Source organism: Peromyscus maniculatus, chromosome 9 (assembly GCF_049852395.1).
Source record: "Peromyscus maniculatus bairdii isolate BWxNUB_F1_BW_parent chromosome 9, HU_Pman_BW_mat_3.1, whole genome shotgun sequence".
In the NCBI taxonomy this organism is placed as follows: domain Eukaryota; kingdom Metazoa; phylum Chordata; class Mammalia; order Rodentia; family Cricetidae; genus Peromyscus; species Peromyscus maniculatus.
This window is the reverse complement of record NC_134860.1, coordinates 55,420,433-55,437,680: the sequence shown is the minus strand read 5'-3', so window position 1 is coordinate 55,437,680 and position 17,248 is coordinate 55,420,433. Positions and strand designations below refer to the sequence as shown.

Sequence of the window (17,248 nt, the reverse complement as noted above, 5' to 3'; positions counted from 1 at the left end):
AGTATAGTTCCATATATTGGTGGGTGGGACTATAACTGAATACTCCTTTGAGTAGATAAGTTTCAGTTTAAGAAAACTTGGCAGTGGAATTAAACTAAGATACAATTTGGAAATCTTTCTTAAAGAACCCAATTCTGGCTAAGTTATAATTTTTGACAATTACTTGGAGATCCATCTATCCATTCATCATATTCAATTGGTAGGGGAAAAACTGAAAAATTATTTAGATTTGTACCATAAAGAGGATCAAATAGTGAAGCTTAATTAAAATGCAAATTGATCGCTTTAGAAAAATGATTATCTTTTAGGGAAAACAAATGGTAGTAAATAGGCCTTATAAAATGTCTTTATCTTGTGTTAAATGCATTTGAGCATTTAGAATGATACCATGCTAAATAAGGTTGTGTTTATTAACCTATGTTATTATTTTTGTTATTTCACCTATATAAATCTTGATGTGTAGTTTTATAGTATATTTTAGTTTTTAATCTTTTTATTTGATGTATTATCTGTATAAACTGATGACATAATCACTCCATGGTGTGGTTAAAGGGAAGGTTTTTATTGTAGATATGAGGGAGAAAAGAGCCAGAGGCATCTGGAAGAGTTTGGAACAGAGACAGAAAGTAGTAGACTGAACATGGCCAGCCTACTGGACCTGCCCAGGAGAGCAGGAGCAGAAGGGCGGGGAGGGGGGAGGGGAGGAGAGGAGAGGGGAGTGAGTGTGTGGTGGCAGTGGGGGGGGGAGGGGAGGAGAGGAGAGGGGAGTGAGTGTGTGGTGGCAGTGGGGGGGGAGGGGAGGAGAGGAGAGGGGAGTGTGTGTGTGGTGGCAGTGGGGGGGGAGGGGAGGAGAGGAGAGGGGAGTGTGTGTGTGGTGGCAGTGGGGGGGGGGGGGGGCGGGTGAAGACAAAGAGAGTGGGCAAAAGAGAGGAAGCCAGTGCAGCTCTGAGAAGGAACAGGTCCTTGTGTGATACTGAGGACACTGGCAGCAAGCATGCTCATTGGTGTGCTAATAGATACCACACAGATAGCCACTTTTGCCTTCTGCTAGCAGTAAGGGAAGGGACTCCTTTGGTAGAGGGGAACAGACTTCAAATTCCTGAGGAATGCTGGCTTTTGTCTAACTGCCAGAATTCGGGGAAATGAAGAAGAGCTCAGACAGCTCCCCTGTGCTCTTCACTAAGATTGCACTGATTCAGACCCACATGGCAGCTCATAACTAACTCCTGTTCCAGGGGATCCAATACCCTCATATAGACCTACCTGCAGGCAAAACACCAATATATATAAAATAAAAATAAATTTCCAAAAAAAAAAAAAAAGATTGTACACCCTCTTAACATTTTATCCCATTCTCTCTCCCCTGTCCTCCCTTCACATATAGGGGTGAGTAATGTTTAAACACACAGTTTAAAAAAAAATCATCACTTACCTCTGAATATTATTGTGTATTTTCTTATTGTGAAGGTACTAGGGACTTAGCCCAGTGGTAGAGTTCTTGCCTAACACGTGCAAGGCCCTGGGTTCAATCTCCAGCATGACAAAAAGTGTTTTAATTATACTAGGAGTCATATAGAGAAAACTGTGATACCATTGTCAGTACAAGGAACATGCCTTTAATCTTAGTGTTTGAGGTACAATCATAAGGATTACACACATCTGTATATAGTGAGTGAGATCTTGCTTCAAAACACAGAAAAACAAAAATTTAACATTGATACAATATTATCTGATCTGCATTGTGTGTTTACATTTTGTCAGCTACCTCAATATGCAATTTCTGTAAATGACCTCGCATGATACATGGTCTTCTGTGATTGACTTCTTTCACTTAGTATAGTGTGCTCAAAACTTTGTATTATGTGTTCTAATTAGAGTGCATAGTCAACTCCTATGCAGAATGTACAACTTTAGTCAGTACTTCATTGTTTTTAAATTTTTTTACAATATTTTGTTGTGTGGCATACCAATTTTTATTTATCATTCCTCAATTGGTGAGTAGTTGTTTCAACTTTTGGCCCCTAAGAACAATGTTGATGGGTCTAGGATTGTAGCTTAGTGATAGAGAGCTTGCTTGGAATGTGAGGGTTAAATCCTTAGCAAAAGGAAAAACATGTTGCTACCTTGTTGTGATGGTTAATGTAAATTGTGAGCTTGACAGACTCTAGGATCACCTAGGAGATGGACCTGGGCATGCCTGGGGGGGATGATTATCTTGATTACATTAATTGATGTGGGCAAACTCCTTTTTCTTCTTCCTCTTCCTTTTTTGAAACAAGATCTTACTATGTAGCCCTAACTGGCCCAGAAGTCCATATATAGACCGTGATGGCTTCAAATCCACAGAGATCCTTTTGCCCAGTACTCAAATTAAAGGCACGTGCTGGGCTATATAAATGGAGAAAGCAAGGGGAGCCCTCGCTTGGAGGCATTCATGCCTTGCTCCTTCAAGCTCCCGCTGCCTTTATTTCCCTGCCATGAGGGACTGTTTCTTGAGCTGTGGGCTAAAATAAACCTTTTTTCCCTTCAGATGGTTTTGTCAGGGAAAGGACCTAAGATCCATAGGCACTCTTTATGCATGTGGTCTCAGTTGTGCAGGAGGCTTTGACAGGAAGATGGCTTGAGCTCAGGGTTTGAAGCCATCTGCGTCACATACAAAGGCCTAGTTTCTTACACTAGAAAAAAATAATCATGTTTCCATGAATGCTTATGTATAATTTTTGGATAGGATTATTTTCATTTCTCTTAAGTATACTGAGAAGCTAGACTGTTGGATCATAAGCAGTTCTGTATTTAACCTTGTAAGGAATAGCCAAATTATTTTTCTAAATCAGTGACGATTTTACATGCCCATCAGCATTGTCTGAGGGACTAGTTTCTCCATAACCTTTGATGTGAAGTGTTTTTTGTGATGGCTCTTTGTTTTGTTTGGGAGCTTTTTGAGATAGGATATCACTATGTAGCCTTGGCTGACCTGGAACTCACTACCTAGGTTAGGCTGGACGCTTCAGTTTGGAGTACTGATGGATCAGTGTGGGAGAAACTATTTCCTGAAACCACTGGTTTATAAAAATAAATATACTTGTTCACCCTACCGCCTATGTATTTATTACCACCTACTAAATACACGTGTGATAGGGTGAGCAAGCCACAATTGTAGTTCTGTTGGCAGTTCATGGGAAGAGACCAAGGATGCTGGTAAACTCTAAAGAGTACACAGGAAGCCCTACAGCAAACAGTTATCAGGCCCCGAACATCAGCAGTCCTCTAAACAGAAATGTGCACATGAGTATTTCCAGCAGTATTCCCCACAAAGTGGAGTCCAACCAAAGGTCCATCAGCTGATGAGTGAATAAACGAAATGTGGTATAGCCATATAATGGAATATTATTTGTTAGTTAAAAGAAGTGAAGTACTTAGATGTGCTAACACAGGTAAACTTTGAAAACATTGTACTAAGAAAGTATTTTGAAAGAAGCCATTTAGAGAGTACTTGAATACATGCTTGCATTTATATGCAGTGTTCAGAATTAGAGACAGAACACACAGTGGTTACCTAGAGTAGTGGCGTGTTTGGGAACATAGGAGATGACTGCAAAGCATACCAAACTTCTTTCTGGACTGATGAGCCTGTTCTAAAATTAGATGTGTTCATGGTACATAACTGTGAGTATAGTAAAACTATTGAGTCACCGAACAAATTGTGTAGTATGTGAATTATGTCTCTGTGAAGCCTTTAAAAATATCTGGCATGCCAAGGTTTATTATGCTGCCTTACTGATTAGGTACACCCCTCCACGCTCCCTGTTGGTAGAGTTGTCTTGTGGGGAATGATTTGGAGTGAAGATAGAATTGGGGAGTCATTACTGTAATGTGGGACATTGAAATTAAGGTCGTGGTATCAGTCCTGCAAAGAGTGACAGAGAGCCATGGTCTTAGAAAACAGAAAGAAGCCAAGGAGACTGAGAAGACCAGCTAAGTACATGGGGAAGCAGAGCTGAGAGTTTGAAATAAAGACAGTCGGCGCCTGTGTCTGGGGTACCTGGGAGGTGGTTTTCAGTTGCATCTCCTGTCTTTAAACTTCACTGAACTCGTGGAAACCTGTTTGAGGGAGAAGGGCAAAACCTTAGATACTGAGTCTTTCCTAGTGAGGGTAGATATCACAGAGTGGGTCAGCTGTGCTGCCTCCAGACCAGAAGTTGGAGTCAGGGCTGATGCACTTGTACTTGGAGTGTTGCAGAGGAGAATAGTTATTGTCCGAGGGGAGAGGAGAAGTAAGGATTTAGGAAAGGTGTGATATTGTGGTGCTGGGCCAGTGGTAGAGATGTTAGGATAGCCTGGGCTCAGCTGAGGTAGTGAGGAAGATAGGAAGCCACTTGTGGAGTGCATGCCTTCATGATACAGGGTCTACTACGTTCTGGTTGGATCAGCTCTAAGTTTGTTTGAAAGTGGAGGAAAACAGTCTTGAAATTCTGATAGAATATTTAAATACAGATATTAAGTAGGGTTGTGAAGTGTTTTCTGTCCTCTCAGAGTAATTAGTGTCACACCAACTGTTTCTTTTGCTATCTGATACGATGTGTTGGAAAGAAAATAGGTAAAATGAGTAATCAATATTTGGAATTATGTGTGTGTTATCCATTTCAGGGGTATTTCCACATTATTAAAAAAAGGTATCCAAAAAGAAACAGCAGAATTTCTGACCTTGTGTCATTGGGAGGAAAGAGCCATTGAAGAGCAGACTCTTTAGTTTTTGGGCATAGTTAATTTTGCTGACTGTAACCTGTCTGATTGTTGAGAAGATTCTGTGTAGTTTATAGCTCTTGGACATGTTGTTCCTGCCTGCCTTTCCCCCTGTCCGTGCTGTGCCCTGTTCTCCCCAGGTTCTAGATTGTGCTGTGCCACACAGTGCTTCTATGGCATTGCCATGAGTATGCTCAGGCTACAGAAGAGGCTTGCTTCTAGCATCTTCCGCTGTGGTGAAAAGGTCTGGTTGGACTCCAATGAGACCAATGAAATCATCAATGCCAACCCGTCAGTAGACCCAGAAGCTGATCAAAGATGGGTTGATCATCCAGAAGCCTGTGACTGTCCATTCCTGGGCTCGATGCCAGAAAACACCTTGGCTCGACAGAAGGGCAGGCATATGGGCATAGGGAAGAGGAAGGGTACTGCTAATGCTTGAATGCCTTAGAAGGTGACCTAGATGAGAAGGATGCAAATCCTGTGCTGACTTCTCAGATACCGTGAATCCAAGAAGATTGACTGCCATTTGTATCACAGCCTGTACCTGAAGGTCAAAGGGAATGTCTTCACAAAGGAGCGGATTCTCATGGAGCACATCCACAGTTTGAAGGCAGACAAGGCCTGCAAGAAGCTCCTGGCTAACCAGGCTGAGGCTCATAGGTCTAAGACTAAGGAAGCACGAGAGCACCAGGAGGAGCTCATCAAGACTGTCCAAGGAGGAAGAGACCAAAAAATAAAGCCTTCCTCATGTCTGTGTAGTGGGCTGCCTTTTGGCCTCAGGTGGATCAGTCATTAAAATAAAACAAACCTTAAAAAAAAAGAAAAAGAAAAAAAAAAACTTAGGCCGCAGGTGTCTTAGAAGCTGAAGCTTGCGTTTGTGTGTTGGTGACAGCATTGTTTGGTACCCCTTACCTTTTAATTCATTTATTCAGATGTCAGTGTGGGCAAGTCTGATTTATCTGCTATAATACTTCTCACTGGAAAATGATTTATTTAAAATTATTTAGCCCTTGTAAGGAATTCTGTCTGCTGAGTTCTTAATTCCATGAGCCAGCCTAGGTTATTTCGGTGTCGTCCTTCTCTATGAATGCCACAGCAAGGCAGTCACGGAGTGTGCAGTGCAGCTTAGCATGTAGTGTTGCTTCATTTGAAAAGGGATGGTGGTGGGAATAGAGCTGCCCTGAGTTATAGAGGTCTTCCCTGCTTTAAGTGACAAGTGAGTCATGAAGAAATCAGGACTGTGTATGCAGAGCCTTGCTTTATGATTCCTAAAGTGGATCCTGGAAGGTCTTTCTGTGCATTTTAACATAGGCAGCAGAGTCTTTGTTTTTAGAAAGCTGGTATATAGAAAGCACATCATAACCATGGGAGTTTGACCCTTTGAGTTCTGTTGTTGTTGGTTTGTTTGGTGTTTTTTGTTTGTTTGGTTTTGGTTTTTGAAAACAGTATCTCTGTGTAGCCCTGGCTGTCCTGGAACTTGCTCTAGACCAGGCTGGCCCTTGAACTCACAGAGATCCGCCTGCCTTTGCCTCCTGAGGGCTGGGATTAAAGGCATGCACCACCACTGCCAGGCTAGATTTAGGTTCTTAATTGCATTAGTATAATTGTCTGTACAAATTGATTGCCACTAATGGAAAATTACTGGTCCACTCAGTTGAACATTCAAAGGTAGTTTTAAATTTTCTTCTGACAGTGCTTTTGATAGTGTTGTATATTTTAGATAAAGATCACATACTCTACCGAGAGAGCTTCAGTGATTAGGGTTAACCCTGTGATAAGGGTTAACAGTGTGGTTCTACATCTCAGCCTGAGCTGTTTGTTTGTTTTTAATTCCTTGAAAGCGAACTTGGTGATTTGGATGAGATTGTCCCCCACCCCATAGGCTTATATACTTAAATGCTTGGTCCCTAGTTGACAGAAATTTGGTAAGGTCTAAGAGATGTGGCCTTGATGGAGGAGGTGTCACTGAGCAGTGAAAAGCCCGTACTATTCCTAGTTAGCTCTCTTTCTGCTTCATACTTGTGAATAAGATGTAGACTCTCAGCTGCTGCCCTAACTCTATGACTGCTTGCCTGCTGCCATGTTCCCTACCTTGATGATAATGAACTAACTCTCTGAAAGTGTGAGCAGGCTCCCAATTAAATGCTTTTTTTTTTTTTTTTTGATAAGTTGCCTTGGTCATGATATTTCTTGTTGTAGAATATATTTTAAGATGTGTTACTTTTGTTTACACTGTGGAACATTTGCTTTAATGATGCAAAGATATATTGCATTTAACTCTGTGAAGCTGTGTTGCTTTGCCTGTCTAAAACACCTGGTGGTATAATAAAGAGCTTGACAGCCAGTAGTGGGGCAGCAGAAAGGATAGATGGGGCTGGCAGGCAGAGAGAATAAATAAAAGTAGAAATCTGGAAAAGAAGGAAGGAGCAAGAGAAGAGGAAGAGGACGACATCAGGGGCCAGCCACCCAGCTACACAGCAGCAACAGAGTAAGAAAGAAAGATATACAGGAATAGAGAAAGATAAAAGCTCAGAGGCAAAAGGTAGATGAGATAATTTAAAGTTAAGAAAAGCTGGCAAGAAGCTAGCCAAGCTAAGGCCGGGCATTTATAATTAAGAATAAGCCTCCCTGTGTGATTTATTCAGGAGCTGGGTGGTGGGCCCCCCAAAGAGTAAAAGAGCTAAGAGCTAGAGTTAAAAAATAACCAACAACAGTTTCTTCACCTCAATAGGAGAGTAACTAAGACAGTGAACTAGCTTTTTCATTTCCATCCAGCCTTGATGACTAGCCCTGCTAGTCCAATTCATGAAAGGTAGTCAGTGTATCCGAGTGGAATGTAGAAGAAATCTCTGAGCCAACCTCCAAAGCAGCATCCTTGTCATCAGTACCCAAATGTACAGAGCTTGACTGAATAAAAGTAATGGAAATGTCATTCAATTGGGTGGACGTTGTCGAAGCTATTTGAACATTTGCTCTTCCACTCTATTTTTAAAATTCACTTAGGGTTGCTGTGTTTTTGCATGGTTTCAGGAGTTTGCCTGGCTGGGCCAGTGAGGGCACGAAGAAAAGACACAGACAAGATGAAATCGGGTAGACTGGGCTTTCTAATGGAGAAACTGCAGCACTTGGGAAGCTCAGCAGTTACTATATACAATTAACAGGGAGGCAGGGATACTACATACAGCTAAATATGGAGACAGGATTTGTGGTATACCGCTGAATTGAAGTAGGTTTAGCTAATCTTGTAAGAGCAGTCTCATAGAGGACATTCTTCAGTTCATGAACATGGGGGTTTGGAGGAAACTAGCTTGGATATTTTATGCACAGTATCAACACTATCAATACACTTGAATCAGGAGAGAAAGCTTTGCGATTTCCTGTGGGTCTAAGGCCTTAGGGTCCTTGACATGGCTATTCTGATGTTTTTGTTGTTTTGGTGTCTTTTTGAAGACAGGGTCTTAAGTAGCCAATGATGGCCTTGAACTCCTAATCCTTCTCTACCTACCTCCTAAGTGCTGAAATTACAGGTGTGTGCCCCTCCTGGTTTGGTATCAATCTTGATCCAGGTTCTATAGGATCATTTTGATCATCTGCTGCATTGTTTCCTATAGCAGCTGTACTATTTTGTATTATCTTTGCAATGTACAAGAGTATACTGGCTCTTCCATGTCTTGTATCCTCATCAGTACTGTGTCTGTGCCCATCCTGCCTGTGTCTGCCTAATGCTGGGATTATAGGCATGTGCACCCAGTTTATGGAGTGTTGGAGGTTGAACCTAGGTCTGCATGCATGCAGAATAATCACTTCACCAACTGAACCACATCCGCACATTTTTTCTTTCTTTCATTATCACAATATGATACCGTTATACCTATTGAAGGTGTTAGTAAAGGATTAAGAACTTCTTTGCACATGTAAGTACCCATGTATTTTCAGAGTATTTCCAAACTACAGCCCTGCCCTGTAGTCAAGATGGATGTTCTTGCTGAGTCTGTTGTTGAAGAACTTGACACAGACTTAATAGGATTAGCCAGTGAGAGTCACTAGTAGGGAGTGATTAAACTTGTCCTCTGGCTCTCTTGGCCTAGTGTGTGTTTGTCTTGCTCCTGTAGTTACAGAATAGAGCAGGAGGTGTGGATGTGCTTTTGATTTCTCAGAACTTTGTGAGCTTTCCTGTTGAAAATTTGAGAGGCTCCTCGTGGAGAGGAACAGGGAATAAGAGACCACAGGATTATTAAAAAGTAGAATGCAGCTCTATATGACTATCTTAGTTGTAAGGTTATATTTTGTTAATTACAAATGAATTATTATATAAAATATAGATCATGTAGATATTTTTAATTATGGCTCAAGAAAATTTGGGATTTACAGATTTTTTTGTTGTTTGTTACTACTATCATGATTCTTGTGCTCCATAAAGTCTGTCTCTGTGTGCTACATATAATGAAAGATTGCTTAGTAGCTGATCAGTCATTAGCTAGCAGACCACTCTTATTGATGACATGTTTCTTTAAAGTAGTCAGTGAGAACCAAAGCTTTTCAATCCTGTAAAAGAGCAACTATTGTTTATTGAAGGTATCTTTTAATGAAATTTGCTTTATTTAACATTCAAATAGTTTTTTGCTTAAAAGAACTTTATTGTTATATAAGAGAAAGCAAGCATGAGCATATGCTGTCTTGGCACAGAGCTCAAGTGCCATGGTACATGTGGAGGTCAGAGGACAAAGTTGCAGAATGGTCCCCTTCTTCTGCCTTTAAGTGGGTTCCAGAGATTGAGCTCAGGCAGGGTGTCAGACTTGTAAGTGCTTTTACTTGCTGAATGATCTTGCCAGCACGATTTTTTTTTTTTTTTTTTTTTTTTTTTTTTTTTTTTTTTTTTTTTTTTTTTTTTTTTGAGATAGGGTTTCTCTATGTAGTCCTAGCTGTCATGGAACTCACTCTGTAGACCGGGCTGGCCTCGAACTCAGAGATCCGCTTGCTTCTGCCTCCCGAGTGCTGGGATTAAAAGCATGGGCCACTGCACCTGACTCACTATTTTTTAAAACATTGTTTTAAGAGTAGAAAAGTTAGATTTCCTAAGTTCTGGCCATAGTGATTTTATCTATTTTTCTTTTTTAAAAACATACTCTACATTAAGAATTACTTGGGGGTATAAATAGTATTTGAAATATCTTTGATTACAAAAATATTTGAGAATTACAAATAAAAAATTGAATTACCTTAGTTCTTTACATTATTTTGATATGGTCTATACCTTCATGTACATGTTCCCCTCATGTCATGTGATCTCTGTGCTCTACTCATCACACCATATCACATCATGCAGTAGTTAATAATTATGTTTCATTACTGACCTTTCACATAATAAAAAAATTACCTTTAATAAAATGGCACTAAAGCTAGAAAAAGATAAATGAGTTGCTTTTCTATTTCATGAGGTATAGAGCCTTTATTTCTTTTCCTCAGATGATCAGTTCTGAACACTGAAAGATCTCTTACCTGCTTTATTATGACTTTCAAAGTCACATAAAAGAGAATAGCCAGTAGGCTATTTTTGAAGTAACTGATAATGTCATCAAGTCAGTCTTTTCCTTTGTTTTCTTAGAAGGTAACCAGCCTTTCAGATAGGTGCTGTATTGACTGTAGCTGGTGCCTGTGAGGAGACAAGTTCACTTATTTGATGATCTTTGTTGTCTGCTGCTTTTTCTTTGCACACTTCAGGCTTACCTTCCTTGGGGTTTCATTCTTTCTCTCCACAAGTGGGCAGGTAAAGGAAGAGGGACATGCTAAGTGAGCCTGTTCAGGGTTTCACTTTTGCTAGTCAGAACTGCAGTTTGGGAATGACTTCAGAAGCAGTGAGTTCCTTTTTGTTTGTTTGTTTGTTTTTCGAGACAGGGTTTCTCTGGGTAGCTTTGTGCCTTTCCTGGAACTCACTCTGTAGACCAGGCTGGCCTCGAACTCACAGAGATCCGCCTGGCTCTGCCTCCCAAGTGCTGGGATTAAAGGCATGCGCCACCACCACCCGGCTTGAGCTCCTTTCTTAAGACAACTCAATGCCCTCTCCACCCACCTTAAGGGTTTCGCTGTGTAGACCAGGCTGACTTTGAACTCAGATTCATTGGCCTGTACACCACCACTGCCTGGCTGACAAAAAAACATTCTTTCAAGCAACCATCTTTTAAAAAATGGTTACCTCCAGGTGGTGGCGGCACACGCCTTTAATCCTAGCACTCGGGAGGCAGAGTGGATCTCTGTGAGTTCGAGGCCAGCCTGGTCTACAGAGCAAGATCCAGGACAGGCACCAAAACTACACAGAGAAACCCTGTCTCAAAAAAAAAAAAAAAAAAGTTACCAAAACCTTGTTACAGCCTTCAATTTTCTCTGCAAATAATTTCTCTCTAGAAATACTGAGTTGGGTTTAAGGAAATGATAGCATCTGAATATATGCCTGATTTTTTTGCAGAGTGTCATCTTAGACACCTATATCAAGATTTCTTACTGAATCAGACTTAGTTTCCCAATGGAAGGGGCAGAACTTACCATCTCCGTTGCAGGGAGGCTCTCATTTCTTAAAACCTCAGTTACTATGGCCATGCCATTGAGTAAATTACATTCATCAACACCTACAAACGTATATTTATGATGGTTAACTTATTTACAGAAAATTTATTCTATTTGAAACATATTTGATGTTGAATACCTCAACATCTTATATACTGTTTGAGTCTATGGGAAATTTTGTTTATTCACTGTGTGTGTGTGTGTGTGTGTGTGTGTGTGTGTGTGTGTGCTCATGTATATCATGTATATTGTTTATGTACATGTGTATATGGGCATGTTTGTGTAGAGGACAGAGAACAACTTCAGAAGTCATTCCTTGGGAGCTGTCCATATTGTTTGAGATGGGGTCTCTCACTGGCCTGGAGCTTACCAAGTAGGCTAGCTGGCTGACTAGTGAGTCCCGGGGATCCAGGCCTTCTTGCCTCCCTCACGCCTATGAGGATTTTAAATAAACATCTGTTTTCTGTCAACTGCTTAATTCTTTGTTTTGACTTGATGTTGGGCTACTGTGATCTCAGTTTTTCAGCATGAGGCGTAGTTACTCTTTCATGTTCTTTTCCTGTGAACAAATGTCTCTTGGGGAAAACTGCTGTTTTTCCCTATAGTCTGCGTGAGACACATTTTGCTGTTTAAGATATTGGGGGAAGTGATGGAACAAATTTGCAGACATTGATTCTTTGTGTTTAGCTTCTGATGTCTGTTTTTAAGTTGTGTTTTATTTTCTGTTGCCTCTATTAAGATCTCTGATTGTCAACGTTTCTCTATCCCCACGGCGTGGTACACATAATGACTAAAACAGTTATCTTACATTCCGATAGCATTCTTTTTTTCAGCACTTAATGCCTCTTATTCCTTAGCTTCATGCATGAATTATGTAGCATATGTGAAGAGGCTTAAACAGCTTCCATTGCATTCTTTCTGGCTAGCTGCTGTTATATTTAGGGTATACTTATAGTTTATACAAAGTAAGAATGTTATTGTTGTTGACCTTGACACTAGATAACTGGGCAGACATTATATAGCTATGTTTGAATCCTCACAAAATGTGCTGTTGAAGCCAACAGAGTCCTGGCGGGAGACTCTTCTGGACAGCAGAGTTATGGAACTTTTCTTCACAGTAAGTCCTAGGCTTTGTCTCTGGCAGCAGGGGACAGGGTAAGAGGAAATGCCTTTGTTTTCTTAAGTAAAACAGGACAGATTTCTTTGGTCCCAGTTGGTTTTCCTTCTCATTAGCTGACCTGCTAAAAGAGAATTCTATGACAAATCTGCAAATGTACAAATACTATCCCATTATGAAGGGCTTAGATTCCACAGCAGAACTTCCTAGACTTGGTAATCACAGGACTCCTTTACACTCTTAAAATTCAGAATTTCCTACTAGCTTTTGTTTATGTGGGTTGTATAGCTGCTGTTGTGTAATATAGCTATTATCCCATTACAAATTCAAACAGATAGAAGTAAAAGAAGATAATGGCATGAGTTTGGTCTTTTTGACTAAAATATAACATGTTCTTATAATAAAAAATAAACAGAAAATTTCAGACTGAAAACTTTAAAAAATACTTTATTTCCCTAAAAATACTGACAAGAAACTGTTACATTGTAGTATAAATAACTTCCATGAAAAAACGAGTATAGTAAAAATTACTGGGTTTTGGTTTTATTTGCTTTACATTTTTGCAAATCTTTTAATAAAAGACAACAAGATTTTCCTGTTTTATATTTCATTCAGTTGGAATTTTAAATCATGTGACCTCAGGAAAAGCCGTCTGTGTGTATGTCTACACAAGAAAGAGCAGAAATGCATTAGTGTTCTTATGGACACTGCAGCAGCTTAGGAAGTGGAGGGTTCCCTGGACTACCCTTTGAAAACTACTCCCCTAGTGGGCTATACTCAAAATTTGTAAGACCTGAGCTGAGTTAATATTTAAGAGCAATTTATCTTAAATATTTCAATTATAACTTTAAACAGGCCTCTTAGTACCTACAAGAAGCAAGCAGTATATTCCCAATGTGCCAGTGAGTTTTAGAATTAAAAAGTACATGTATGTGTGTATTGGATGCTAATTTGCAATTACAGAGTGTGTAGTTAAATCAGTGACTTACACAAAATAAAAACCAGTAAAATCTAGTTAAATACCACTTAAAAAGAAAAGAATAAGACAATTTTGTTCAATCTGAATCATTATAGTTCCTTACCTTATGTGTTTTGAAGTATGAACAAGCCTTTTGTGATTGAACCATTTAAAATGTTTCAGTACTGTGGTATATATTTTAAAATGTCTGAAGCATATTTGTCCATCCTTAGTCATACAGAAGCAGTCGTTTTTCTGCCATAGTGGCTTGTTTAGGAGTTCTGGAGATTGTGGCCGGGGTCTTGTGCATGCCTGACAAGCACTGTGCCACTAAGGCTCATCTCTGCCCTTCATAAAAGATGTTTTCTATGGAAATGTTCAATCTGAGCATTAACCACCTTATATTTTTTCCTTTCTAAAACTAGAGGGAAAAAAATCTAAAAACATAAGCAAGATCAAATGGTTCTTGCAATTAAAATTTAAGGACTTTGTGGGCTGCCTCATCTGGCAGGAATTGTTTTGATATGAGTCCAAGTTCAGTTCTTTGTATTTGCTCGACAGAAAGTAGGTCCCACTGCAGCCGTTTGTGAAAAGGTGAAAAACTGTTGGCAATGCTGCCAACAACTCTACTTGGTCTGAACAGCTGTCTAGACGGCAGACAGCTGCTCCTGTCAGCTGTGAACTACCACATGCAAATAACTGTGAATCCAAAAGTTAACTCTTTCCACTTGGTTGTTTTAGCAATTTATAAACAATTTTAATTTGTAGCAAAAGCCACAACTTAATCTTCCTATTTGAGTTTTGCTAAATTTCTCTTCACTTAAATGGATTAATTACCAAATTTAATCTTTTTCCATTAGATATCATTATTATGCTAGATTTCTGTAGATAAACATACTGGAGTATAAAGACTTAAATTTATTGACTGTGTTTGAAATGTAAATGATTTTGGTTGCATTCTGTTCTTCAGAAGTTCACAAAGTTGTCAGTTTTCCTTTTCTTCCTACTCTTTTGGACAAAACTTTCCTGATTGTGATTCTGGTGTTTTGCCCTCCGGATACTGCCCTTCTTAGCTCTCTGCTCTGCTGTCTCTTCCACACATAGCACGTCAGGCTCCACCTCACCTGTGACTTTTTCACACTCTCCCAGCCTCATAATCTGCATGGTTACTGGGCGTTTCAGTGTGGATGGCACACTGGTGTCTGATGTTTGAACAGACGTCAGTAGAAATCTGTCTGTCTTGCTAACTTGTGCCTTGTGTGCTTATTTGATGCTGGCCTTTCTATTTGCCTCCCTGGGTGTGTGTCTGTCTCTCCTCCCCTTGCTTCCTTTCTGTATGGAGGTGGTAGGTCTGTTTTTTAATTGTATGATACTGTTTAGAGTGAAATCCATGTTTAATTATGAAGGGAATGCTTTCTCAGTGCTAAAATTGGCAGATCATGACAAGAATGACTTGTTTAATATGAGTTTTATGTGACTCCTATTTCAGAAAACAAATTAGTCGTTGGTCCCAGGACAGCTTTTCATTTAGTTTTGTTTTTAGATTATCAACACTACTAGCTCTCTCATTAAGCACATTTTTTTCTTTTGTGTTTTCATTTCTGGTCCACGATTGAATAGCAGAGCTTCTATGTGGAGCAGATCATGTGACAAGTCTCTCTTGTCCAAGCATGCACTGTACGTTTTGGTAGAATCTAGCCCTAGGCATCTCAGTGAAGTTTTGATTAGGTTAAGTTTCAAAGGATGACAACACAGATTTAATTGTGTTTTTAAGATAAAGAGCCTAAAAGAATGTATTCAAGAGTATGCAACCAAAATGTGCATACAGTTTTGTGTGTTGTACTTTGTAAAGCTGAAACTACATTTGGTATGAGTACTTTTCATGTATGCCTGCAGGCCAGAAGAGGGCATCAGATCCCTTTATAGATGGTTGTGAGCCACCATGTGGTTGCTAGGAATTGAACTCAGGACCTCTAGAAGAGCAGCCAGTGCTCTCAACCTCTGAGCCATCTCTCCAGCCCCTTAAACTACATTTGTATATAGGTTGAAAAATGTTTCTGTTCCAGACTGGGGATTGGAAAACTCCATGTGCTATCAAGGACCACAGTGAATATTTTAGGCTCTGTATTATATATATATATGGTTGTATTAAACTCTGTCATTGTAGTAAGGAGCCCTAAATTAAAGATAAACAATCAAGCAAAGCTGATATTCCAGTAAAACTTTGCTGATGGTTGTTAAAATCAAGAACTTTTGTATAATCCTCTTTTGTCCCCTCCCCACCTCAAGTGTAAACTCGAGAAAAGTCCTAACCTCTACATCCACTCAGACACAGGTAGGAAACCAGTTTTGGCCTATGGGTCAATGGCTTGCCAACCCTTGTTCTAGACCAGAGTATAACATATTTTAAGCCTATTAGTAAGTCATCTAGCCATAATTTTTAGAGCTGTTATACTGGTTTAAATTTATTTGATCTTAAGAAGCCAAGAGGCTAAGGTTAGTGGAACCAGTTAACAAGGATTTACTCTGTTCACTGTGCCCCATACTGTACCAGTGAATGCATTTAAAAAACAGACATATCCTATGTCAAGTAATTCATAAATGATTGACAAAGTCAAAGCCAACATATTCTGAAACAAATAGAGAACAATGGTTCAAAAAACAAAGAGGAGGGCTACAGTGCTTCAGTTAGATGCCTGTGGGAAATAGCAAATGGCCAGTGCATGAAGATGAATAGGCACTTCATAATTCCTTCCTGGCATTTCCTGTTCTGTTTTAATGTCAGAACATAGAAATGAAATCTTTACTATCTGAAAATTTAGTAATGCTGAAGTTAAGCAATATTTGGAGAACTTTTCTTTAGCTAAAACACTGTAGTAGGTGTGTATCAATATTACATCATTGAAGTAAGATCTAGTTGCATGTTTAAATGGATTATGTATTAAATACAAATTTTATTTTAACATTAATATTAATTGCAGAGGTAAAGGATAAAGTGAAATTCAAACAGGTCACACGGTCTGTGAGTAGGTGATATCTAGGATGGGTGATAGGTACATTTGTTGGTTTTTGAAGTGTGCAACTGTTTGCTTCCACTAAAGCCACATCTATATACTAGGTTGAACTTGTCTGCTAACTTTAGCAAGAAGCTGTGGTGAGGCATAGTTAGCATAATACAGATGACTGTCGTCGTTGCTGTTTTTAGCAGAAGCAGTATGTCTGACTGGCTAGCATCTGTTTTCTCTCCTTGTCATAATATGCTGGAGACAGTTCAATTTTTAAAATGCAGGTAGCCCTCAAGTAAAAATTCATTGATATGTTTAAAATTATGACCTATAATGTCAGTTGAACTGGAGGATGATTTTTAGGTTTCGTTTAAGTGAGGAGTTAATTTTCTAGAAATGACCAGCTACAGTGAATTTTTCTCTTACCTCATTCGACATGGTTCGCACGTGACCCCTACAAAAGAAGAATTTGTCTTTATGGATTAGTAATTCTTTCTAACAGGTACATCGAAAAATCAGAGAAGATTCAGATATGGCACAGGATTCTCTGCAGTGCCTTGCCCAGTTAGCGTCTCTGCATGGACCCATCTTCCCCGATGAAGGATCCCAGGTTGATTATCTAGCACACTTCATTGAGGGATTGCTGAACACTATCAATGGGTAGGTATGCTCGTCCTTTTGAACTAAAGAGGGAACCTTCCCTTTTCCTCTGGTATTTAATATGGGGGAAAAAAGAAACTAAGGTTTTTCCTGTTCTGTTTTGAAGTAGAGTTGTAAGGCTAATTTAAAATGAATGGTGATAATATTTTTGTGTTTGGAAATATAGCTTACCTTATACTACTTAATAATCCTCATGGTTTG

At 39.5% G+C, this 17,248-nt stretch overlaps 1 protein-coding gene and 1 pseudogene across 3 annotated transcripts in view; both read left to right on the top strand.

Annotated features, from left to right (window-relative positions):
• Positions 1 to 17,248, top strand: part of Xpo4 (exportin 4) — a 92,628-nt gene that overhangs the window by 45,886 nt on the left and 29,494 nt on the right. For all 3 annotated transcript variants that reach the window (XM_006988432.4, XM_016006897.3, XM_042284939.2), the window contains 2 exons: positions 12,312 to 12,424; positions 16,890 to 17,047. In XM_006988432.4, coding sequence (XP_006988494.1) covers positions 12,312 to 12,424; positions 16,890 to 17,047 — 271 coding nt within the window. The remainder of the gene's footprint in view (positions 1 to 12,311; positions 12,425 to 16,889; positions 17,048 to 17,248) is intronic.
• On the top strand, positions 924 to 11,061 carry LOC121832302 (large ribosomal subunit protein eL19 pseudogene; annotated as a pseudogene).